Source organism: Anolis sagrei, chromosome X, assembly GCF_037176765.1.
Source record: "Anolis sagrei isolate rAnoSag1 chromosome X, rAnoSag1.mat, whole genome shotgun sequence".
Classification (NCBI taxonomy): domain Eukaryota; kingdom Metazoa; phylum Chordata; class Lepidosauria; order Squamata; family Dactyloidae; genus Anolis; species Anolis sagrei.
In genome coordinates this window covers 61,303,215-61,330,487 of record NC_090034.1, presented here as the reverse complement: position 1 = coordinate 61,330,487, position 27,273 = coordinate 61,303,215, and the positions used below count along the sequence as shown (strand labels likewise).

The window sequence follows — 27,273 nt, the reverse complement described above, 5'->3', positions numbered from 1 at the left end:
CAAACAATGACGGATCTGGACCAAACTTGACACAAATATTCCATATGCCTAAATATGAACACAGATGGAGTTTGGAGGAAATAGACCTTGACATTTGGGATTTGTAGTTACTGGGATTCACAGTTCACCTACAATCAAAGAGCATTCTGAACCCCACAAACGACAGAATCAGGGCAAACTTCCCACACAGAACCCCCATGACCAACAGAAAATACTTAAGGCCACCCAGTCCAACTCCCTTCATCAGGGCAAGAAAACGTAATCAAAGTCCTCCTGACAAAGAGCCATCCAGCCATAGATAGATAGATAGATAGATAGACAGACAGACAGACAGACAGAGATAGATAGATAGATAGGGAGTTGTAGTTGCTGGGATTTATAGTTCACCTACAATCAAATAACATGTTGTTATTTTCTGTTAATCATGGGGGTTCTGTGTGGGAAGTTTGCCCCAATTCTGTCGTTGGTGGGGTTCAGAACACGCTTTGATTGTAGGTGAACTATAAATCCCAGCAACTACAACTCCCAAATGTCAAGGTCTATTTCCCTTAAACTCCATCTGTGTTCATATTTGGGCATGTGGAATATTCGTGCCAAGTTTGGTCCAGATCCATCATTGTTTGAGCGCACAGTGCTCTCTGGATGTAGGTGAACTACAACTCCCAAACTCAAGGTCAATGTCCACCAAACCCTTCCAGTTTTTTCTGTTGGTCATGGGAGCCCTGTGTGCTAAGTTTGGCCCAATTCCATCATTGGTGGAGTTCAGAATGCTCCTTGATTGAAGGTAAACTATAAATCCCAGCAACGACAATTCCCAAATGACAAAATCATTTTTTGAGTGGGTTGTTAGGTGTCTTGTGTCCAAATTTGGTGCCAATTCCCCCAGTGGTTTTTGAGTTCTGATGGTAGCACGAACTAACATTACATTTTTTTATTTATATAGATTATAATTTCTTCTATTTTAATTTTATATATACTTTATTTAACATTCAAAATAGGGGGGGTTGCCCTCATCAAATATGGTGCCTCCGCTCGAAACAAAGCCGGTGCCCTCTTCCAACATGGCCGCTTTTGCCGCCTTGACATGCAGCCGGGAAGCGGTTACATTGCCATTTACGCATTGCCGGCGCTTTCCCTTACCAATCATGGCGTCCGAATTGATGTGGTAAGGGACGCTTGCCCTCAACCAAAATGACCGCCGTGGCTTCGGATACCGGATAAAGAAAACGAGGCCTTCAGCCAATGCGATATGTTGGGGTCCTCTCAGTTTAGTAGTGTAAATCGCTGCCTGCGTGAAAATACTTTTGCAACGTATAGACGCGGTTACAGTACTGTCCTCCTTAATAAGGATGCAAATAAGGGTAAATAACTACAAATTTTCATAATGAGCGACCCCCGAAACGACTTCCTGTTGCACAGAGCCGCTTGGGACAACGACTTCCGGCGTTTGGATTCACTCCTGGAAACAGGAAAGGTAGATAGATGAGATTGCAATAAAATACAATAAAATAAATTGATTTTATTTTATTATTTAAATTATACTCTATGATTTATATGATTATTTTTAATTTTATTTTTTTAGATTTTCATTTTATATATTATATATTATATTTTTATTATGTTATTTCATTATTTTATTTTATAATATTTATATTATATATTATTAGTAGATTTTATATTATTATATTATATTATATTATATTATTATATTATATTATTAGTAGATTTTATTTTATATTATATTATTTTATGTTATATTTTGATATATTATTATATTTTATATGATATTATCATTATATTATTTATATTATATTATTAATTATTTTATATTATCTTGATTTGTTATTATAATATTATGTTATATTTTATATTATATTATTTTCATTATATTTATTTATTATTTACATGGCTTATATTTTATTATTTGATTATATTATTTGATTTATCTATTTTGTATTTTTTTATTTGCATTATATTATGTTATATTTATTGTCGAAGGCTTTCATGGCTGGAATCACTAGGTTCTTGTGGGTTTTTTCGGGCTATATGGCCATGTTCTAGAGGCATTTTCTCCTGACGTTTCGCCTGCATCTATGGCAAGCATCCTCAGAGGTAGTGAGGTCTGTTGGAATTAAGAATATGGGTTTATATATCTGTGGAATGACTGGGGTGGGGCAAAGAGCTCTTCTCTGCTGGAGCTGTGTGTTAATGTTTCAACTGACCACCTTCATTAGCATTTGAAGGCCTGGCTGAGCCTGGGGGAATCTTTTGTTGAGAGGTGTTAAGATGTGGCCATATAGCCCGAAAAAACCCACAAGAACCTATATTATATTTACTATATTTATTGTATTATATTATATTATATTATATTATATTATATTATAGCTGCTCTTCCGTTTCAGGTTCCCTAAAGCTATAGCGAAAGGTAAAACTATATATATACATAACAAATATATTTATATTATAAATATATCCGCATGCTTATTCCAGAGCCATTAAGACACTCATGACCATGATCATCGTACAATCATAATAAATGTCCCATTGTCTCTTTGTTTTACAAAGTCGGCTTTGTAAACAAAAACAAAAAAGGATTGTGTTTGTTTGTGCATGTTGTTGTTTTTGTCATAATCATCCACAAAACAGAGAGGGAAGCAAAATATATATATTAAATATTCCATCGTTATTTGGAAGTTATAAATAGTAATGTAAAGATAAAAAGTAATTTTATCTAGTAATATAATTATAAGACAATTATCTTCTATACATCTATCTATCTATCTATACACATAATAAAAGTGAAAATGTGTATGTGGTGAAGGTGTCCACTTGCACAGACAGCCTCCCGCCTTCACAAACAACTATAACCCACAGTGCTGAAGAGCCACCAAAAGCCGTCCCTCCAAGGTTATGGTGGGCGCCATGAACATGTATCCCAAACCCTGCCAATGTCCTTCCCAAGCACCATCCTGTCCCCCACTCAAGTGAAGGCTTTCATTCTGGGAGAATTTCATCCTAGAAGTTCTGTTTTTCCTCCAGAATTGACATCCCAGGGTTCCTTACTCTTTCCATTGCAGTGGAATTTGCATGACCCCACCCACTGCATGACCATTAACCCTTTCCTACCCTTTTCTATGGCACCCAGCAAACGGGAATTGATCAGCAACTGAACAAGAGATTTGGGGGAAATTGACCTTGATTTATAGAAGCTGTAGTTCACCTACATCCAGAGAGCACTGTGAACCCAACCAACGATTGATCTGGACCACACTTGCATGGATGATGGGATTTGCAATACCTTCACTCACTTTTAGAGGCCACTACAACCCCCACGAATGGCAGACCTTGCTCAAACTTGCCACACAGACCCCCCCCCCTCAATGACCCACTTTACGTCTTAATGTCAGGGGAAAACCTTTACCTGTTTATAATTATAATTGTGAATATATATACTAGTAAATTATACAATATACTAATATAATATAGTATAGTTATAATAGTGAATATATATATATATGTATATATATATAAGTAAATATAATGATATAAAATAAATGTGTAATTCAACTATATTTATAGTAGTGTGTGTGTAAATATATAAACTAATTAATATAATTGCAATAGAGAATATATTATTATTATTACATTATATGATCCAACCTTCTCGCCATAGATAGTCATAGAGTCCTAGGCTTGGGAGGGTTTACTTAAGGTCATCTAGTCCAACCCTCCTGCCAAAATAGAGAAATATGGACTTCTAGGGGGCCCTAGAGGTCATCTAGTCTGATCTTGGCTTTTTGTACAGGAGGAAGTGGACAGGAAGGACCCTCGAGGCCGGACGCCTCTCCACTTGGCTGTCTCTTTGGGGCACATTGAGTCGGCCAGAGTCCTCCTGCGCCACAAGGCAGACGTCGCCAAGGAGAACGCCCAGGGATGGACAGGTAACCTGTAGAAAGCTTCTGATTGATAACCTATAATCAATCAATAATAAGTGTTTCAAATGGTACAGATGTTGATAAGTAACCCATAGAAAGCTTCCAATTGATAATAAATAGTCAATCAATAATAAGTGCTTCAAATGGTACAGGTGTTGATAGCAACCTGTAGAAAGCTTCTGGTTGATAACCAATAATCAATCAATAACCAATAAGTGCTTACAATGATACAGATGTTAACCAGCCTGGATAGGTAACCCATAGAAAGCTTCCAATCGATAACCAGTGATCAATAAGCACTTACAATGGTACAGAGGTTGATCAGCCTGGATAGGTAACCCATAAAAAGCTTCTAATCTATAATCAATAAATAATAAATAATGTTATCAATATGTGATCAATAAACACTTCAAATGGTATAATTGTTGATCAGCTTGGACCAGATAACTCATATAAACCCATACAAACCTTCCAATTGATAATCAATAATCAATAGCAATAAATAAGCTCTTCTAATGGTACAATAGTTGATCAATAATCAATCAATACTCAATAAGTACTTTTAATGGCAGAATGGTTGATCAACCTGGACCAGGTAGAAGTCCATACAGAGCTTCCAATCAGTAATCAATCAATAATCAATAAACACCTTTAATGGTATAATAGTTGATCAGCCTAGAAAGGTAACCCATACAAAGCTTCCAAGCGATAATCAATATCCAATCAATACATAATCAATAAGTGCTTCAAATGATCACCAATAGGTGATCAATAAGTGCCTTTGTTGGTGCATTTGCTGGGATTAGAGCCCCATGAAAGTGGGGAAATGTGAATGACACAAGTCAGAAGTGCCAATCACTGTCCAAACTGCCAATTTGTAATCAATAAGTGATCAATAAGTAATGTGTTTTCCTATAGTCCTGCATGAGGCGGTGAGTACCGGAGACCCCGAAATGGTCCATTTGGTCCTCCAGCACCGGGATTTCCAGCAGACAGCCAATACTTTAGGAGGGGTTCCCGAGCTGCTCCAGAAGATCAATCAGGTTTTTATTTATGTACTAGCTGTCCCCTGCCACACGTTGCTGTGGCCCTGTCTGTGTATATGTGTTTTGTGTGTGTGTATATATATTTGTGTATATGTGTATATGTGTGTGTTTGCATATATATATTCAAACACACCGCGCTGAGTCCCCCTTGTGGGGAGAAGGGCAGGATATAAATATATGAAATAAATGAAATAAATAAATATATGTGTGTGGTTTTGCGCATGCATTCGTGTTTTTTATTTTTTTTAATTTTGGCTTTTTTAGTCTCCTTAGCTGTGTTTTTATGAGTGATGGTCATTTGTTGGCCTGATAGGTGTGTCCAAATTTGGTGATAATTCGTCCAGTGGTTTTCGAGTTATGTTAATTCCACAAACAAACATTACATATATATATAAAATATGGGTTTTCCTTCCAGACACCGGACTTCTATGTAGAGATGAAGTGGGAGTTCACCAGTTGGGGTAAGACATATTTCTCTCTTGGTCTTATTTCATATTTTATTTATATTTTATACTTTATTTTTACTTTTTTATATTTTATGTATTTCAAAATAATTTTAAATACCTTCATACATATATATACATACACACATATTTATATATGTATAGTTACCAATTTTCTACCAGCCTAATAACTTCCTATATATTTTATACTTTTGATTTTTTATTTTATTTTATGCTGTATTTCATTCTTCATATTTTTTTTTTTACTAGCTTGGGGACCCGGCGGAGCCCAGGTTATTTAAGATAGGAATTGTTTGTTTGTGCTTCAAGTTTAGTCTAGATCCAATGTCAGATGGGTTCAGTGGGTGCAGGTGAACTCCAGCTCCCATCATCCATAATCCATCCTCTTCCAAACAGCACCAGAATGTAGAGTTGGCCATGGGGGCTTTGTGTGCCAAGTTTGGTCTTGTTCAGTCATTGGATGAGAGTCGCAGCGGTCTTGGGAAGTGAGTGGAGGTACTTCAAGTCCCATCATCCATGGTCCGCCCTTCTCCAAACTGCAGTAGGATGTAGAGTGGATCATGGGGGCTCTGTGTGCCAAGTTTGGTCTTGATCAGTCATTGGATGAGGGTCGCAGCGGTCTCAGAAAGTGAGTGAAAGTACTGCAAGTCCCATCATCCATAGTCCGTCTCTGTACACAGGGTGAACTACAACTCCCAGGTGGGTGGGTCAGTACCCTCCCCCCCCCCCAAAAAAAACTCTTCCAGAATGTTCTCTTCATTACCAGGGTTCTGTGTGCCAAGATTGGTCCAGATCTGTCATCGGTGCCCTCTGGACGCAAGTGAACTATAACTTCCAAAATGATGGTCAATTCTCACGAACCCCTGCATATGTTCAATTGGTCCCGGGGCTTCTCTTTGTCAAGTTTGGTCCCAGTCCATTGTCGGTGATGGTCACAGTTTCGCTGGATGCAGGTGAACTACACCTGCCAGATTCCTAGGGCAATCATTTTTATCCCTAAATCTTCCCAGACCTCCTTGAGGATGTTATTTTTTGTTTTTCCTTTCTTTATTTCAATTATTATCTTATATATTTTACTAGTTATTCCTTTCAAATTTTCATGCTCCTCTACATCCCTTCCATTTATATTTTATATTTTTTATATTTTAAACTTTATTATTTATTTATTTTCTATTCTTTTATATTTCCATCTTTTTATTTTATTTTTTATTTTGTGTTTTATTTTATATTTTATATCTTGTTATATATTTATTTTATTTTATATTTTATTATTTTATAATATTTTATTTCATGGGTCCCTTTGTGGTCGCCAGTTTTCTCCCAGCCTCATTTCCTCCTATGTACTTCATTTTTTCCCCTGCTTATCTTTCTCTTCCAGTACCACTGGTGTCACGCGTATGCCCGGCGGATGTGTGCCGCATCTGGAAGAGTGGGGCTCGCCTGCGCGTCGATATCACACTCCTCGGGTTCCAAAACATGAGCTGGGAGCGTGGGAGGAGGAGCCTCGTCTTCCGCGGAGAAGGTGATAGATGGAGAGATGGATGGATAGATAGATAAATGGATAGGTAGGTGGATAGATGAAAGATAGATAGATGAATAGATAGATACATAGATGCGTAGATAGATGGATGAAGAGATAGATATAGACAGATAGATACATAGAAAGATAGATGATAGAGTGATGGATCTATAAGAGGCCTACTTTCAGGTTCCAACTTATAGATAGATGGGTCAATGGGTGGATGGATAGATAGATGATAGTGATGGATCTAAGAGAGGCATGCCTTCAGGTCCCAATTCATACATAGATGGATAAATAGAGAGATAGACTGATAGATGCATAAATAAATAGAGGATAGAATAATGGACTGAAGAGAGGCTTACCTTCAGGTCCCAGTACATACATAGATGGATTAATTTTGCCTTCCAACTGAAGCAGTACCTATTGATCTACTCACATTTGCATGTTTTTGAACTACTAAGTTGGCAGAAGCTGGGCCTAACAGTGGGAGCTCACCCCGCTCCCTGGATTTGAACTGCCAACCCTTCAGTCAGCAAGTTCAAGAGCTCAATGGTTTAACCTGCTGCACCACCAGGGGGCTCCCAATAGATACATAGATGGATTAATGGATAGATATAAAATAGAGTGATGGACCTAAGAGAGGCCTACCTTCAGGTCCTGATAGAGACAGATAGATTCATAGATAGATAGATAGATAGATAGATAGATAGATAGATAGATAGATAGATAGAAACTGTAGAGAGAGATAAGTAGATAGATAAATAGATAAATAGATAAATAGATAGATAGACATATAGACATAGATAGATGAATTGATAGATAGATAGATAGATAGATAGATAGAGGTTATAGAGTGATGGACCTAAGATACACCTACCTTCAGGTCCCAATAGAGACATAGATAGATACATAGATAGATGCATAGAAAATAGATAAATGGATGGATGGATATATAGAAGATAGATGAAAAAGTGGATAGATGGATGGATGAATTGATAGATGGATGGATAGATAAGTGTGGTTTTATATGATTTCTGCTTAATGTTTTTATGTAAGATGTAAGTTAATTGACAGTTATGTTATTATTTAATTTTTGTTATAATTCTGTTGTAGATGTTGCTTCTTTTTGGGATCAGAGTGGTTCATTTTTGTATTTTATGAATGTATTTGGCATTCAATGTTTTCCATTTTTTGGTTTAATCTGCCCTGAGTCCCCTTGGGGAGTGAGGGTGGAATGTTGTTGTTGTCAACCCAGGCTTCCCTTTCTTCTTAGTTGTATCCTTTTACGTTTCCATCTAGATTTTTAAAATAGTGGCTGGCGTTCTTACCCAGTCACAGTTGAGCGTCCTTTACCTCATCCTGCACCTATTGGACCTGTCGGATGGGGTCTTGAAGTCCCAGTCCGTAGGTTTTGCACCATCCTGTTTTAAACTACTTTGGTGGGGGAGCCTTTGGCTCTACCTAGACGTTAGGAAAGGCAGGAATCTGGAAAAGCCTTGAGGAGCTTCAGAAACCTGCGGTGTCCGCCATAGTTGGAAGAACTTTGAATGTATTTTAATCATGTCTAATATGTTGTAATTTTAAACTATTTGTTGTTTTGAGGCAATGTATGCGTGCCATCGTAAACCACCTTGAGTCCCCCTGCTGGGGTAGAGAAAGGCGGAGTATAAATATGGCAAATAAATAGATAGATGGATCGATAGATGGATGAAAGAATAGATGGATGGCTAGATTGATAGATGGATAGATGCATGCATGGATGGATGGATAAATGGGTGGATGAAGAGATGGATAGATGGATGAATCTATGGTCCTCCATTCCGACGCCATCATGGCTTCCTGTCCTTTCCAGAGTCAGGCCAATGGGCAGAGTTGATGGAGGTCAACCACGAGGAGAAGGTCGTGTGGATGGAGCGCTTTGAGCTGTCTGGGCAGATGGGCCGCCTTACACTAGACGACATGACACCCCGCAGGCAGGAAGTGGAGCGCCGCCTGACCTCCCCCCTCCTCAGAACTGTCCTCGACACACGCAACATCGCCTTCGAGAGGTCAGGGGACAAGGCCAGGAGGGTGGGACAGGGGTCGGGCAGCCCCCTAGTGGGCTCTTCCGACTATTATATTATTATAGAATAATAATATAATAATCATAGAAATAATAAGATATAATCGTAACAGAAATAATATGTACTATAATCATAGAAATAATATAATCCTTGAAATAGTATCTATACACATGACAAAAGTGAAAAATGTGTATGTGGTGGAAGTGTCCACTTACACAGACAGACTCCCATTTCCACAAAGAACTATAACTTCCGCCATGCAGAAGACACCAATGGCCCTCTCTCCAGTGACATTGCAGGTTATAGTGAGGGCCACATCCCAGGGTACCTTTCTTCCTCCATTGGTGCAGAATTTGCATGATCCCACCCACTGCCTCTCCCTTAACCCTTTCCTAACCTTTCCTATGGCACACAGCAAACAGAGGAATTGATCAGCAACTGAACAAGAGGTTTGGGGAAAATTCACCATGATTTATAGGAGTTGTGGTTCACCTACAACCAGAGAGCACTGTGAATCCAGCCAGCAATGGATCTGGACCACACTTGTCATGGATGATGGGATTTGCAGTACTTTCACTCACCTCCAGAGACTACTGTGACTCCCATGAATGACGGACCTGGAACAAACTTGGCACACAGACCACCCATGACCCACTATACATCCTGGCGTGGATTAAGGAGGGATAGGCCATGGATGATGGAACTTGCAATACCTTCACACACTTCCAGAGATCACTGCGACCCTCACCAATGACAATCACACACTTCCAGAGATCACTGCGACCCTCACCAAGACCAAACTTGGCACACAGAGCCCCAATGACCCACTTTATAACCTGATTCGGTTTGGGGGACTACACAACCCCCATGAATGAGCGGCCTGGACCAAACTTAGGGCACAAAACTCACACGACCAATAGAACATAGCCAAGAGAGTTGTCTGTGGGGGGAATGACCTACCCGCATTCCAGTTGTAGTTCACCCTGCACCCAGAGCACTCTGAACCCCACCAATGGTAGATCTGGACCAAACATGGCACACAGAACATACTAGGAGAGTTTGAGCGAGGCCTAACCCACCCATGTGGGAATTGTAGTTCACCCTGCACCCAGAGAGCATTCTGAAGCCCCCAATGGTGAATCTGGAATACACATGGCACACAGAACATTGATGGCCAGCATACTGGAGAGGGTGGGCGGAATAACCCACCTGCATGGGAGTTATAGTTCACCCTGCAGACAGAGCACTGTGAACACCAAAACCTAAAACAAACACCCCAAAATAAACAATATATAATACCATACAATTATATAATAATAGAAATAAAAATACATATAATAGTAATAGAAATAATAATATATAATATGATAACAGAAACACATCCGGTTTTTGGGTCTGGAAGACGGAGCGGAGCGAAGTGGTCAGCGACTATGAAGCCAAGGTCTATACAGCGAACAACCTGAACGTGGTGACGTGCATTCGAACAGAACATCTCACCCAGGAAGAAAAGAGACGGTATAAAGGTAATTAATTTTTATTTTTAATTTTTTGAAAAATATTTTAGTATTTTAGTATATTTTTAAAACATTTTAATATTGAAATGTATTTGATTTTAATACTGTAATATTTTTATTTATTTATGTAATATTGTTTACTTTGTTATATTTTAAAATTCTTATTTCAATAATTGTAATCATTTTAATATTTTAATATAGTATTTGTTTTAATATTTCATATTTTGTTCTATTTTATTGCAATATTTTTATTTAATATTTTATTTTATTATAATATTAGTTTGGGGACCTGTTGGTGCCCAGGTTATTTTGGAAAGGCATTGTTTGTCGGTGCTCCAAGTTTAGGCTAGAGCCAATGTCAGATGGGATCAGTGGGTGTGGGTGAACTACAACTCCCATATGCTAGTTCCATGGTCCATCCGCCTCCACACCAGGATGCATAGTGGGTCATGGGGGCTCTGTGTGCCAAGTTTGGTCTTGATCCGCCATTGGTGTGGGTTGCAGTGGTCTCAGGAAATGAGTGAAGGTTCTGCAGATTTCATCATCTATTGTCCGCTGTCCACCAGGAAGTATAGTGGGTCATGGGGGCTCTGTGTGCCAAGTGTGGTCCTGATCCGTCGTTACTGTGGGTCACAGTGGTCTCAGGAAGTGAGTGAACGTACTGCATCTCCCATCATCAATTGTCGGTTCTCCCTGTAACCACACCAGGACATAAAGTCTGTGTGCCAAGTTTGGTTCAAGTCTGTGATTTGTGGGGGCCACAGTGTTTTGTGGGAAGTGAATTGGGTGAATGTATTGCAAATCCTGTCATCCATGGTCCCTCCTCCTCCAAACCGCAACAGGATGTATAGTGGGTCATTGGGGCTCTGTGTGCCAGATTTGGTCATGATCTGTCATTGTTGGGGGCTGCAGTGGTCTGTGGGTGCTGAAGGGTTTGAAAGTACTGCAAATCCCATCATCAGTGGTCCATCCTCCCCCAAATCGCACCAGGACGTAAGGTGGGTCATGGGGGTTATGTGTGCCAATTTTAGTCCAGGTCCATCATTTGTGGGAGTCACAGTTGCCTGTGAAAGTGACAGCCAATCAGAAAGCTGACAGATACATACACCGCCCTCCCTCCACATACAAACACTGACTTTTGTTATAGATAATTAATTATGTTGCATTATATTGGGTACCTGGCACTGCCCGGGTGATTTGAGAAAGGCATTGTTTGTGTGTGCTCCAAGTTTAGTCTAGATCAGTGGTTCTCAACCTGGGGTCCCCAGATGTTTTTGGCCTACAACTCCCAGAAATCCCAGCCAGTTTACCAACTGTTAGGAATTCTGGGAGTTGAAGGCCAAAAACATCTGGGGACCCCAGGTTGAGAACCACTGGTCTAGATCCAATATGGGCTGCATTCAGTGGGTGCAGGTGAAGTATAGCTCCATGATCCTTCCTCCTCCAAACTGCATCAAAATGTAGAATGGGTCATGGGGGCTCAGGGTGCCAAGTCAGGTCGTAGGTGTGGGTTGTAATGGCCTTTGGAAGTGAGTGAAGCTACTGCAAGTGCCATCATCCATGGTCCATTGGCCCACAAAACCCAGCGAGACGTAGAGTGGGTCATGGGGGCTCTGTGTGCCAAGTTTGCTCTTGTTCAGTCATTGATGTGGGTTGGTGAGGTTCAGAATGCTCTTTGATTGTAGGTGAACTACAACTCCCAAATGGCAAGGTCTATTTCCCCCAAACTGCACCAGTGATCACATTTGGGCATATTGAGTACTCATGCCAAGTTTGGTCCAGATCCATCATGGTTTGAATCCAGAGTGCTCTCTGAATGTAGGTGAACTACAACTTCCAAACTCAAGGTCAATGCCCACCAAACCCTTCCAGTATTTTCTGTTGGTCATGGGAGTTCTGCGTGCCAAGTTTGGCCCAATTCCATCGTTAGTGGAGCTCAGAATGCTCTTTGATTGGAGGTGAACTATAAATCCCAGCAACTACAACTCCCAAATGACAAAATCAATCCCCCCTCAAACCTCACCAGTATTCAAATTTGGGTGTCTCGAGTATTTGTGCCAAATTTGGTCCAGTGAATGGAAATACATCCTGGATTACATGACGATTCATAACAGTAGCATAATGATAATTATGAAGCAGCAACCAAAATAATGTTATGGTTGGGGGTCACCACAACAGGAGGAACTGTATTAAGGGGTCGCGGCATTCGGAAGGTGGAGAAACACTGGTATACATCATTTTAATATTTTAATATATTTTATTTTTTCTTATTTAACATTTTAAATATTTTAGTAATTTCCCTTTATTTCAATAACTATTCCTATATCTTTATTTCTATTTTCTTTTCCAGCCGAACGGAGCACCTTTGAGTCTCTCCTGGGGACCATAGAGCACAAAGACGAGGCACAGCAGGTGAGCAAGTTTCCCAAAATGGCCGCGTCACTTACTATAATCTATTTTATTATTATATACTATTATATACTATTTTACATTATATTATATTATTATTACATATTATTCTTTTCTATTATAATAATATATTCTATATTATTTTATAATTATTATATATAATACATTTTATATATTATTTTACATTATTACACTATTATATTATTTTATTGTTTTATTTTACATTCTTGTTTTGTATTATACAATATTATATCATAGTATTTCACATTATAATATATCATATTACATATTATAATTATAATTTTTTACAATATTCTATTACATTACTTTATTAATATATAACATAACTAGCGGTCCCCAGCCACGCGTTGCTGTGGCCCAGTCTGTTGATCTGGAAAATAAAGTAATGAGAAAATATTGGTTTCTAATATATGTAATTTCTTTATGCTTTGGGTAAACAGTATTTCTTGCTGTTTCTTTGTCAGTGTTGATGTGGAGAGTGTCTGGTTTGCCTACTCTTTTTTTTTATCGTGTCATCAGCAACCAGACATTTGTATTACATTTTTAACAAAAACAAACAGACAGACAGACAAAGGACAGAATTTGCAAGCTTGGTAGTTGATTAAATGTCCTTTGACCAGTATCTGGCCACTTGGAGTGCTTCTGGTGTTGCCGCAAGAAGGTCCTCCATGGTGCATGTGGCAGGGCTCAGGTTGCATTGCAGCAGGTGGTCAGTGGTTTGCTCTTCTCCACACTCGTATGTCGAGGATTCCACCCTGTAGCCCCATTTCTTGAGGTTGGCTCTGCATCTCGTGGTGCCAGAGCGCAGTCTGTTCAGTGCCTTCTAAGTCGCCCAGTTTTCTGTGTACCCAGAGGGGAGTCTCTCATTTGGTATCAGCCATTGGTTGAGGTTCTGGGTTTGAGCCTGTCACTTTTGGACTCTCGCTTGCTGGGGTGTTCCAGCGAGTGTCTCTGTAGATCTTAGAAAACTATTTCTTGATTTAAATCGTTGACGTGCTGGCTGATACCCAAACAAGGGATGAGCTGGAGATGTCTCTGCCTTGGTCCTTTGACTATTGGCTGCTACTTCCCGGCGGATGTCAGGTGGTGCAATACCAGCTAAGCAGTGTAATTTCTCCAGTGGTGTAGGGCGCAGACACCCCGTGATAATGCGGCATGTCTCATTAAGAGCCACATCCACTGTTTTAGCATGGTGAGATGTGTTCCACACTGGGCATGCGTACTCAGCAGCAGAGTAGCATAGCGCAAGGGCAGGTGTCTTCACTGTGTCTGGTTGTGATCCCCAGGTTGTGCCAGTCAGCTTTCGTATGATATTGCCTACTCTGGAAACACATTTAGGGATCCCTTTCAAATCTATGATACTATATCTGTGTGTTTGTGAATCATATCTATCTATATTTATGGCTGGATGGCTCTTTGTCAGGAGGGCTTTGAATACATTTTCTTGCCCTGGTAAAGAGAGTTGGACTGGATGGCCTTAAGTATTTTCTGTTGGTCATGGGGGTTTCTGTGTGGGAACTTCGGACCAATTCTGTTGTTCGTGGGGTTCAGAATGCTCTTTGATTGTAGGTGAACTATAAATCTCAGCAACTACAACTCCCAAATGTCAAGGTCTATTTCCCTTAAACTCCATCTGTGTTCATATTTGGGCGTATGGAATATTTGTGCCAAGTTTGGTACAGATCCATCATTGTTTGAGCCCACAGTGCTCTCTGGATGTAGGTGAACTACAACTCCCAAACTCAAGGTCAATGCCCACCAAACCCTTCTAGTGTTTTCTGTTGGTCATGGGAGTCCTGTATGCCACGTTTGGTTCAATGCCATAATTGGTGGAGTTCAGAATGCTCTTTGATAGTAGGTGAACTATAAATCCCAGCAACTACAATTCCCAAATGACAAAATCAAAAATTCTGAGTGAAGGACATACATTGGGTTGTTAGGTGTATGCTTTCCAAATTTGGTCTCAATTGGCCCACTGGTTTTTGAGTTCTGTTAATCCCACAAACGAACATTACATTTTTATTTATATAGATTACATTATTATTTTACATTATTATACTATTATACTATATTATATTATATTATTTTACATTAATTATAATACAATACATAAATTATTACATTATATTACATATTATTGTACATTATTCTATTATTAAACCCTTATATTATATTATTAGTATAGTATATTATTATAATTAATATAAAATCCACTTCGGCCACTCTAGGACCGAAGCACAGAGTCCGCCTCAACCAACAACCCGACGGCCATCTCCCCGGAAGAGTACTTTGACCCCAGATTCGACCTCAACAACCGGGACATTGGGAGGCCCAAGGAAGTGACCGTCCGCACACAGAAGTGAGACAGGCCTAAATACTGTGATATTTGAGTTATACATTTTTATTTGTATTTCACTGTAATATCACAATAACTTATTTAGGTATTTTTCTTTTTTCTTTTTGCTGTAATATTTTATATACTTTACTGTAAAATCTCAATGTTTCATTTACATATTTTTATAAAATATGTTTAAAATATTTTATTTTATTTATTTTATTGGAATATCACAATATTATTTTGATTTTATTTTATTATAATGTTTTATTAATTTTGTGATATAATATTTTATTTATATGTATTTATTTTATTTTTTGTAATATTTTATTTATTTTATTGTAATATCGTAATGTTATTTACGTATTTTTATTTTAATATTTTAAGTGTAATATTTTTTATTTTAAAGCAATATTGCTGTATTTTATTTATGTTTTCTTTATTAAAATTAATTTATTTCTTTGTAATTTTATTGTAATATTTTATGTCTATGTTTAAATTTTATTGTAATATTTTATTGTAATATCGTGATATTTCATTTAAGTGTTTTTATTCTTATATTTAAATGTTTTATTTCATTATATTTTATTATATTGTAGTAATATCAAAATATTTTATTTATATGTATTTGTTTTAATATTTTAATAATCTTAAAAAAGTTTTAGAAATATACCCCAAAATATTTGCAAAAAATAATCGTAAAAATATTCACAAAAAATAAACATATTCACAAAAATAATCCTAAGAATATTCCCAGAAATAGTAACAACAAATATTCATTTAAATATTCACCAAAATAATATTAAAATATTCACATGCCTTTACGTCTGTCTTACAAGGTTGAAAGCAACCCTGTGGATGAGCGAGGCGTTCCCGCTGTCGCTGGTGGAGCAGGTGGGCCCCATTGTGGAACTGATGGCGCGCAGCAGCCCCCACTTTGCCCGGCTCCGAGACTTCATCGCCCTCGACTTCCCCCCCGGCTTCCCACTCAAGATTGGTATATGGATATTTTAAAGATTATTTTAATGAATATTTTAATGATTATTTTCTGGGAATATTTTTGGGAATATTTTAATGATTACTTTCTGTAAATATTTTTGTGGATATTTTTGTCAATATTTTAATGATTATTTTCTGTAAATATTTTTGTGGATATCTCAATGATTATTTTATGTGAATATTTTAATGATTGGTTTCTGTAAGTATTTTTTGTGGATATTTTTATGAATATTTTCTGTAAATATATTTGTGATTATTTTAATGAATATTTTAATGATTATTTTCTGTAAATATTTTTGTGGATATCTCAATGATTATTTTCTGTAAACATTTATGTGGATATGTTTGTGATTGTTTTCTGTGGATACTTTTGTGAATATTTTATGATTTTAATGAATATTCTAATGAATATTTCTGTGAATATTTTTATGATTAATTTGTGAACATTTTAATGATTATTTCTAGTGACTATTTTTGTGAATATAATTGTTAATATTTTGGTGAATATTTTAATGATTATTTTTGTGAATATATTATGTATATTCCTGCAAATATTTTGTTAATATTTGTATGATTATCATGTTGTAAATATTTTTATCGTCTTGTAGATTTTTTGTAAACATTTCTGGGAATATTTTATGAATATTTACTTTATTTTGAATATTTGAATATTTATTTTATTTTAATGAGCTCCTCCTGTGAATCCTTTAGTTTACTCCAACCTTGGCTTCCTTCCTTCTGTCTCTCTCTTGCTCAAAGATCTCCTTGTTCTATTTTTATTGTAATATATTTTAATAATATTTTAAATAATTTAGTTTACTATTATTTAATATAATATATGTAATATCAATAATTATATTTTAAATATTTTATTATTATCTAATAACCTAATATAATAATTAATTTCTGTAATAATTTGTAAAAGAATGCTACTTAAAAATAATTTTAATAGTTTTTTATTGAAATATTAGAAAATTACAACGAAAGAGGGTAAATATTTGAAAGATAGAACAGTAGGAAAAGAGAAAAAACACCACCCCCCAAGGTCCAAAAGAGAAAAAGAAAAAAAATTAAAAATCAAAAGTCAAAAAATCAAAAGTCAAAAAAGAAAGAATCAAAATTTAAAAAAAAAGTTGACTTCCATCTCTTCATCCGGTGTTGTATCTCCCAAAATAAAAATGTTTCCATTGCTTCCAAACAAAAAAAGTTCTTCTTACTTACTTCTTTCTTTCTCGTAATTATCATAGAGGGTCCAATCTGTCCTCTTTATCGGGTTCCCGGTATTTTTTTTTTCAAAAAAAAAGTTAGTTCATCCATCTCTCTTATTTCTCTAATTTTCCCTAACCATTCTTCTATGGTAGTGATACTGTCCTGTTTCCAAAGTTTTGCCAAAGATATTCTCGCCACCGTCATAAGATAGGTAAATAATTTATCTTCATTTTCATCTTATTGTAATTCTAAATCTGTGAAACCTAATAGATAATATTCTGGTTTCTTCTTGAATACTCTCATCAGGATTTTTTGTGTTTTTTCATGTACCATCGACCAATATTTCACTATTTCTTTACATATGATAAAAGGTACCTGTCTGGTGACAACCTTTCCAACATTTATCAGAAGATTTTTTGTTTATTAGAGCCAATTTCTTAGGAGTTGTGTACCATCTGTGGAACATTTTTATCCAGTTTTCCTTTAAATCTGTCGCAAAGACATATTTTAACTTTTTGTTCCACATCTGCTCCCACTCTCTAAATTGAATAGGTCTTCTTATATTCTCTGCCCATTTTATCATACATGGTTTAACCTGTTCACATTCCATTAGCCAAGTTAAGAGTATGTTGTAAATGACTGAGATTACTTTTTTCTTCGTCTTCAAAATCTTGTCCCAAATTGTTTCTTCCCAGGCAAAACCCATCTTATTATCTTGTTTAACATATTCTTTCATTTGCAGATAATGTAGCCATGTCATATTCACATTTATTTCTTTTATTTGCTGATAAGGTTTAATCTCACTAGTATTCCTTACTAGAATGTCTCTGTATGTTGGCCACGCTCTCCAGCCTAACAGTCTTCTTTGATGTGCCTCCATGGATGAGACCCATAACGGCGTTTTGTCATAAAAATATTTCTTATGTTTCATCCAGACTCTTAATAAAGATGCTCTCACAAAATGGTTTACCACCTCACCCACCTCATAGGAAACCTGCTACAAAACAGGAGCTTTTTTGTTGAGTTCCAGGGCCAGAGAAGCAGATGGCGGAAACAGAAGAACGGCCTGCCTCAGGGGAGCATGCTTGCTCCATCCATGTTCAACATCTACACAAATGACCAACCACTGCCAGAAAGGACAGAGAGTTTCATCTATGCTGAAGATTGTGCCATTACTGCTCAAGCAGGGAGCTTTGAGATGGTAGAACAGAAGCTTTCCGAAGCTCTAGGTGCTCTTACTGCCTATTACAGGGAAAACCAGCTGATCCCCAACCCATCTAAAACACAGACATGTGCCTTTCATCTCAAGAACAGAGAAGCATCCCGAGCTCTGAGGATGACCTGGGAAGGAATCCCACTGGAGCATTGCAGCGCACCCAAATACCAGGGAGTCACTCTGGACCGTGCTCTTACCTACAAGAAGCACTGCCTGAACATCAAGCAAAAAGTGGGTGCCACTTTTCATACGAAAGCTGACTGGCACAACCTGGGGATCACAACCCGACACAGTGAAAACATCTACCCTTGCGCTGTGCTACTCTGCTGCTGAGTATGCGTGCCCAGTGTGGAACACATCTCACCACACTAAAACAGTGGATGTGGCTCTGAATGAGACATGCCACATTATCACGGGGTGTCTGCGCCCTATACCACTGGAGAAATTCCACTGCTTAGCCGGTATTGCACCACCTGACATCCGCTGGGAAATAGCAGCCAATAGTGAAAGGACCAAGGCAGAGACATCTCCAGGTCATCCCTTGTTTGGGTATCAGCCAGCACGTCAACGACTTAAATCAAGAAATAGTTTTCGAAGATCTACAGAGACACTCACTGGAACACCTCAGCAAGCGAGAGTCCAAAAGTGGCAGGCTCAAACCCAGAACCTCAACCAATGGCTGATACCAAATTAGAGACTCCCTCCTGGGCACACAGAGGACTGGGCGACTTGGAAGGCGCTGAACAGACTGCGCTCTGGCACCACGAGATGCAGAGCCAACCTTCAGAAATGGGGCCACAAAGTGGAGTCTCGACATGTGAGTGTGGAGAAGAGCAAACCACTGACCACCTGCTGCAATGCAACCTGAGCCCTGCCACATGCACAATGGAGGACCTCCTTGCAGCAACACCGGAAGCACTCCAAGTGGCCAGATACTGGTCAAAGGACATTTAATCAACTACCAAACTCACACATTTTGTATTTTCTCTGTTTGTTTGCTTTGTTCTGTTAGAAATGTAATATAATCGACTGGTTGCTGATGACTCAATAAATAAAATAAATAAACAAAATGGTTTCCAATTTAGATCATGCCCTTCTAAGTTCAGACATTTTTCATTTTCTAACGTCATCCAATCTCCAGTCCATAAGAGAGCACTTGCTTCATGATATGTTTTAAGATCGGGAAATCCTAGTCCACCTCTCGTTTTCTTATCAATTAAATTCAAGTACTTAATTCTGGGTCTTTTCCCATCCCAAACGAATTGCATTAGTTCTTTATTCCATTTTTTAAAAGCTGTTTGGTCTCTGATTATGGGTATATTTTGAAATAGAAACAGTAATTTTGGTAATACATTCATTTTAATAAGCGAGATCCTACCTAATAAAGATAGGTTCAAAAATTTCCATTTTTTGAGATCTTTCTGTATTTTATTCCAAGCCTCGTCATAATTATTCTTCAAGACTTGACCATTTTTTGCTGTCAACCAAATCCCCAAATATCTTAGTTTCTTTACTATTTCCATTCCCGTATTCATTGCAATTTTCTCTTGTTTTTCCTTTTCTAGATTCTTAGTTAGTATTTTAGTTTTCCCTTTGTTCATTTTGAAGCCTGCCACGTTTCCAAATTCTTGGATTTTTCCAATCCAATTCTGCAAATTGTTTATTGGGTCTTCCACTGTTCCCAATACATCGTCTGAGAAGGCTCTAATTTTATATTCATATTTTCCAATTTTTACTCCTTTGATACTTATGTCTTCTTATGTCTACTTATTTTCATCATCAATGGTTCCAAAGCCATTATAAAAATTAAAGGGGATAACGGACACCCTTGTCTTGTTCCTTTTGTAATCAGAAATTCCTCAGATAATTGGCCGTTTATCTGTATTTTGGCTTTTTGTAGATCATAAATAGCATTAATTTAATGTCTTAATACTTTGTTTTAATACTTCAATACAATAATTTCCATAGTGTATTTTTCAAAATTTATCATAATTTCTGTAATAATTTTCAGTAATAATATTTTAATTTTTTTAATTTATTACTATAATTTTGGTAACATAATTTTCAACAATAAGAAATTTTCATTTCTTTTATTTTGAATATTTTGAATATTTAATATTTTAATATTTATTTTATTGTAAAGCGTTGTTCCTTTAGTTTACTCTGACAGGGGTCCTCAAACTAAGGTCCGGGGGCCGGATGCGGCCCTCCAAGGTAATTTACCCGGCCCTCGCTCAGGGTCAACCTAAGTCTGAAATGATTTGAAAGCACACAACAACAACAACCCTATCTCATCAGCCATAAGTAGGCCAACACTTCGCATTGAAATACTAATAATTTTATATTTGGTTGTTGTAGTTTTTTTTTGGGCTGTTTTTTATATTATATTTGTTAAAATTGTTCTTCATTTTAATTATTGTATTTTTTGCACTACACATAAGATATGTGCAGTGTGCATAGGAATTCGTTCATGCTTTTTTCAAATTATAATCCGTCCCTCCAACAGTTTGAGGGACTGTGACCTGGCCCCCTGTTTAAAAAGTTTGAGGACCCCTGCTCTAAGACTTGTGCTTCCTTCCTTCATATTCCGGCACAGAGATCCCTCTGTTCCACGTTCTAAACGCCCGCATCACCTTTGGAAATGTCAACGCATGTCGTGGGGAAGAAGTGGCGCAGAACGTCCCGGAAGATGGCCATCTTCCTCCTCGAGAAGCCCCTCCCTTCGTGGTTGACCCATCTGTCTTCGAGGCCCCGCCCACATACCACCGCCAAAACAATGAGGACAACAACGACAGCGGGAGGAGCGTAGGGCGGGCAACGCAGGACGAGGACAACAAGATCATGCAGTTCGCCATCCGGCAGAGCTTGATCGAAACCCGACGCGGAGAGGTAAGGAGGAACATTACAAAACTTAGTCAATATCTATCTATCTATACCAGGGGTCCCCAAACTAAGGCCCGCGGGCCAGATATGGCCCCCCGAGGGCATTTGTCCGGCCCGCGGGGTGTGGAGAAGGGGGGGAGGAGGCGGGCGAAGCAGCTTCGGGGCCGCTTCGTCCTCCGCCTCCCTGGGCCCAGCCGGCTCTTCTCCTGCTTTCAGGAAGGGGCCTGGCCTCATCCTGACAGCAGGAGAAGGGGGGGGGGGGGAGGCGGTGGGCGAAGCAGCTTTGGGGCTGCTTCGTCCTCTGCCTCCCTGGGTCCGGCTGGCTCTTCTGCCTTCGGGAAGGGGCCACGAGCTGCGTGCGTCCGCAGAGCAGAGCCAGGCGGAGCAGCAGCCGCATCCTGGGCATGGTGCGCCTCCCGAGCCTCTACCTGTCAGGGCAGGGACTCAATGGGCTTCCCTTCAAGGCAAGGAGCAGAGGGAGGGGGTCAGTGTGGAGGGAGCGAGCGAGGGAGGGAGGGGTCTCCTTCCACCAGGGAAGCACCCGCCAAGACCCACCTCCTCCTCCTCTTCCTCCTCCTCTGCTGGGCAAGAACCCCCTCACACCAAGAACATTCACACCTAGCTCCAGCAGACAAGAGTCCTTTGTCCCACCCTGGTCATTCCACAGATATGTAAGCCCTTTTTCCTAGTTCCAACAGCCCTCACTACCTCTGAGGATGCTTGCCATAGATGCAGGCGAAATGTCAGGAGAGAATGCCTCTAGAACATGGCCATACAACCCGAAAAAACCTACAACAACCCAGTGATTCTGGCCATGAAAGCCTTCGACAATATATTTATATACATATATTTTAATCCCCAGGAGCCCTTTGGCCCAGATTCAGATGGCGCCGTTGCATACTCCCAAGACCTCAGCCTTCAGTACCAAAGGTAAGGATTTTGATCAAACAGGAAGTCACTTCCTGTTTTGGGAAAAAACCTAAAAATTGGGTGAATTGTGGAACTTGCTTAGGCGATCCCTCGTTGTCCGAGTATGATAGTCTTCTAGGGTCAGTGTCCTGGCAGTGGGTCTGTAGGTGACTGTGGAGCCCTATACTTGATCTGCATCTTCTCCCACAATGAGGGCATCAGTTTCCAGGTGGAAGACGGTCCCGGTCGGGGTTGGCTTGATGCGCCTTCCTCTTGGCATGTTTCTCTCTTTCACCCTCCATTCATGCCTCTTCAAATTCTACAGCACTGCTGGTCACAGCTGACCTCCAGCTGGAGCGCTCAAGGGCCAGGGCTTCCCAGTTCTCAGTGTCTATGCCAGAGTTTTTAAGGTTGGCTTTGAGCCCATCTTTAAATCTCTTTTCCTGCCCACCAACATTCCATTTTCCGTTCTTGAGTTCGGAGTAGAGCAGTTGCTTTGGGAGATGGTGGTCAGGCATCCGGACAACGTGGTCAGTCCAGCGGAGTCGATGGTGGAGGACCATTGCTTCTTCCAGCACACTGACATTTGTCCACCTGTCTTCCCAAGAGATTTACATGATTTTTTGGTGGAAACGCTGATGGAATCGTTCCAGGAGTTGCATGTGACAGTCCATGTTTCGCAGGCATATAGCAGGGTTGGGAGGACAATATCTTTATAAACAAGCACCTTGGTATCCCTACAGATCTCCCGGTCCTCAAACACTCTCCTTCATTCGGAAAAATGCTGCACTCACAGAGCTCAGGTGGTGTTGTATTTCAGTGTCAATGTTGACTTTTGTGGAGAGATGTCTGCCAAGATAGCAGAAATGATCAACATTTTCTAGTGTTACACCATTAAGCTCTATCTCTGGCATTGGAGAGGGATTGGCTGATGAATGCTGGAAGAGCAGTGGGATTACTGGAGGACCGTTCCCAGGTGGTGAAGCTGGGAGACTCATGCTCGGACCCCTGGCTTTTGACCTGTGGGGTCCCGCAAGGCTCTATTTTGTCTCCCATGCTTTTTAACATCTACATGAAACCGCTGGGAGAGGTCATCCGGAGTTTTGGAGTTGGGTGCCATCTCTACACAGATGACACACAACTCTACTACTCCTTTCCACCTAACTCCAAGGAAGCCCCTCGGGTGCTGGACGAGTGCCTGGCCGCTGTGGCTGGCTGGATGAGGACAAACAAGCTGAAGATTCATCCCGACAAGACAGAGGTCCTCCTGGTAGATCATAAACCAGGGTGGCAACCTGTGCTGGATGGGGTTACACTCCCCCTGAAGTCACAGGTCCGCAGTTTGGGTGTCCTCCTGGATTCATCACTTACGCTTGAAACTCAGGCGTCCGTGGTGGCCGGGAGGGCCTTTGCACAATTGAGACTCGTGCGCCAAGTGCGACCGTACCTCGTGAAGGCGGATCTGGCCAAGGTGGTCCATGCCTTAGTCACCTCTAGACTGGATTACTGTAATGCACTCTACGTGGGGCTGCCCTTGAAAACGGCCCGGAAATTCCAGATGGTCCAACGGGCGGCAGCCAAGTTGTTAACCGGGGCTCCTTACAGGGAGCGGTCAACCCTCCTGTTTATTTATTTGCTTTATTTATTTATTTGCTTTATTTCTATACCGCATTTTTCAGCCTGATAAGGCGACTCAATGCGGTTTAAGGAGCTCCACTGGCTGCCATTCATTTTCCGGTCCCAATTCAAGGTTCAGGTTCTCACCTACAAAGCCCTGAATGGTTTGGGACCCGCCTACCTTCGTGACAGCATCTCTGTATACGAACCCACACGATCTCTTTGATCATCGGGAGAGGCCCTGCTCACGCTCCCACCTGCATCGTAAGCGCGATTGGTGGGGACGAGAAAGAGGGCCTTTTCGGTGGTGGCCCCTCGACTCTGGAACTCACTTCCTAAGGACATCAGGCATGCCCCAACTCTGGCAGTCTTTAGGAGGAGCTTGAAGACGTGGTTGTTCCAGTGTGCCTTCCCAGAATAATGATCCCATAGCACTTTGTCCTCCAAAGCACTTTACATTTTTTAGGTCTGCTTGTATGTTTCCACAAACTGTCCCATCCCGTTTTTCGCCCATGTCCAGCATTATTTTTAATTTTAACTACATTTGGCCTACCCATAGATTTTAAAGTGTGTTCTCCTATTGATAATGTTTATGTTATTGTTTTATTGTTTTGTTGTTTTTAAATTGTTTGTATTGTTTTATTGCTTGTATTGTTGTATTTTGGGCTCGGCCTCATGTAAGCCGCACCGGGTCCCTTGGTAGCGGGGTATAAATAAAGTATTATTATTATTATTATTATTATTATTATTATTATTAGCAGACCTTGGCTAGATTAACCATTGGACAAGTGAACTGAAGAACCACTTGTCCCTCTCATCAAGAAGGTTAGAGAAAAACTTGACCTTGTGGTGTGCACACGTAGTTTCGTTTGCAGCGGATTCCACAAGAGTTGTAAGAGTGGGTGGAAAAATTGGTGGTAGCAAAAATTCCGAAAATTGTGTGCATTCAGTTCGGGACTAAAAACCATCTCACTGTCTCTGTTGTGGTGCAGGGCCTTGGAGGAAAGCTTGCATCCAGCCCCGGGGCTGATGCCGAGGGACCCCTCGAGCTTTGAGCGGGACCTGCAGCTCGCCATGGAGCTCTCCGTCCGTGAGGAACAAGAAGCGGAGCGTCGATGGCGTCAGGAGGAAGACGCCGCCCTCCAGGAGGCTCTGCGGCTCTCCCTCACAGAAAAGTAGCAAATCCTGGAGGCAAAATGGCGACCTTTGGGCACAAAATGGCCTCCCTTGTTTTCACAGAGACCAGCCAAGGCTGGAGCAATATGCGGAGCGAGGAGACGGTCCGAATCCTGTAAACAAAATGGCTAAGGCGGAAGACAAAATGGCCTCCATACTCTTCCCTCTCAAGAGATGCCTATCATCGGAATGAGAATTCATTTCGTTCTTCCTCTCAAGGACAAAATGGCTGCCATTTCTGGACAAATATCTGAATGAAAAGCTCATTTCATTCTTCCTTTCAGGGACAAAATGGCTGCCATGGAGACAAAATGGCCATCATTATCTCACCTCTTAAGAGGACAAAATGGCCACCCATTTGGGGCCTATCATCCCAATGAGGATGCATTTCATTCTTCTCTCAAGGACAAAATGGTCACTGTGGAGGAAAAAATGGCCACCATTCTCTCTCCTCTTAAGAGGTTGAACTAACTGCTTGTTTTTGGCCTATCTCATTTTTAATCTTTAGGACAAAATGGATGCCTGTTTTCGGACAAATATCCCAATGAGAATTCATTTAGTCTTCCTCTTAAAGTCAAAAAGACCAGCATTCTCTCCCCTCTCTTAAGAGGGCAAAATGGCCGCCATTTTGGTACAAATATCTGAATGTATATTCATTTAGTTCTTTCACTTTAGGACAAAATGGCCACAGCAAAGGTCAAAATGGCCACCATTTTCTCCCCTCTCTTAAGAGGACAAAATGGCTGCCCATTTTGGGGCAAATATACCAATGAAAAGCTCATTTCGTTCTTCCTTTTGAAGACAAAATGGCTGCCATGTTCTTTCTTGGTACAAATATCCATTTTTGTCATGCATGGCTGCCGTTTTTCTCTTTAAAAAACCCAAAATGGCTGACTTGCATTCTCACTGCAGACCAAAACGGCGTCCATTTTGGGGACAAATATATCCGAATGTAAATTCCATCGTTAGGAAGACCAAATGGCTGCCGTGGAAGACAAAATGGCCGCCATGTTTTCTCCCTTCTTTAAGAGGAGACAAAATGGCCACCGTTTTGGGAGACAAATAGGATCTGAATGGGAAAAATAGTATTTCGTTGTTTCTTTCTAACCGAAAATGGTGGAAATGCCATAAATTACCTTTATTTTGCCTTAAATATATATGTATGTATATATATTGCCTTTCAGCAAAGAGTATACCAAAGACAGGATCTTTCTATAAATTATAAATCTTTTTCTTTCGTAATTTTTTTTGGAATTCTAATTGAATATATATGATTTTACATATATTTAATATATATTTCTTTTTACTCAGGTTTATAATTCTAATTCAATTATATATGGAAAATAAGGAATATATATATATATATATATATATATATATATATATATCTTTTCCTTATTTCAACTCAGGTCTATAATTCGAATTCATTTTATATATTATAATTTATGATATAAATTATAATATATATAATATATATTCATATAATATATTATATTAATGTTTTAATTGATTTAATCGTTTGGCTTTTCCCCTCCTTTTTAAAAATATTATTAAAATGTATATATGAATGTTAACAAATGTAATTTTTAAGGGAAAAATACACAGAAAATTGCCTTTAAAATTACTTTTTATTATTATTATTATTTGACTCATTTTTGTGCAATAATTAATAAAAGAAACTTGAATTTTTTTGGCTGTTTTAAGTAGTTCCATTTTTCACAATGTTTGCAGATCATTGCATTGGCAAGAATTTTTTTTTTATAGAAACAAAAATAAAATAAAAATAAAACATCTATACACATAACAAAAGTTAAAATGTGTGTATGTGGCAGAGGTGTCCACTTACACAGACAGCCTCCGGCCTCCACAAATAGGCTCTGGTTCCAAGCGCTCCATTGACACTGCAGGTTAGAGCAAACTCCTTGAACATGTAGCTCAACCCAAGCCAATGTCCT

The 27,273-nt window shown here is 39.4% G+C and overlaps 1 protein-coding gene across 4 annotated transcripts; it reads left to right on the top strand.

The window, feature by feature from the left end:
• Positions 1-1,253: 1,253 nt before the first annotated feature.
• ANKRD13A (ankyrin repeat domain 13A) lies at positions 1,254-26,691 on the top strand. 4 transcript variants are annotated; one of them, XM_060784768.2, is made up of 13 exons: positions 1,254-1,474; positions 3,806-3,941; positions 4,854-4,978; positions 5,397-5,442; positions 6,824-6,967; positions 8,820-9,015; positions 10,405-10,553; positions 12,895-12,956; positions 15,203-15,333; positions 16,149-16,306; positions 21,330-21,622; positions 22,479-22,546; positions 25,135-26,690. In XM_060784768.2, the coding sequence occupies exons 1-13, from the start codon at positions 1,385-1,387 to the stop codon at positions 25,319-25,321; spliced, it is 1,785 nt and encodes a 594-aa protein (XP_060640751.2). In that variant the 5' UTR covers positions 1,254-1,384; the 3' UTR covers positions 25,322-26,690. The 4 variants fall into 4 exon arrangements, with proteins under 4 accessions (XP_060640751.2, XP_060640754.2, XP_060640753.2 ...); XM_060784770.2 differs by lacking the exon at positions 3,806-3,941 and adding an exon at positions 2,403-2,425 and having other exon boundaries at positions 1,415-1,474; positions 25,135-26,691; XM_067473602.1 differs by lacking the exon at positions 1,254-1,474 and adding an exon at positions 2,401-2,425.
• The last annotated feature ends 582 nt before the right edge of the window (positions 26,692-27,273 follow it).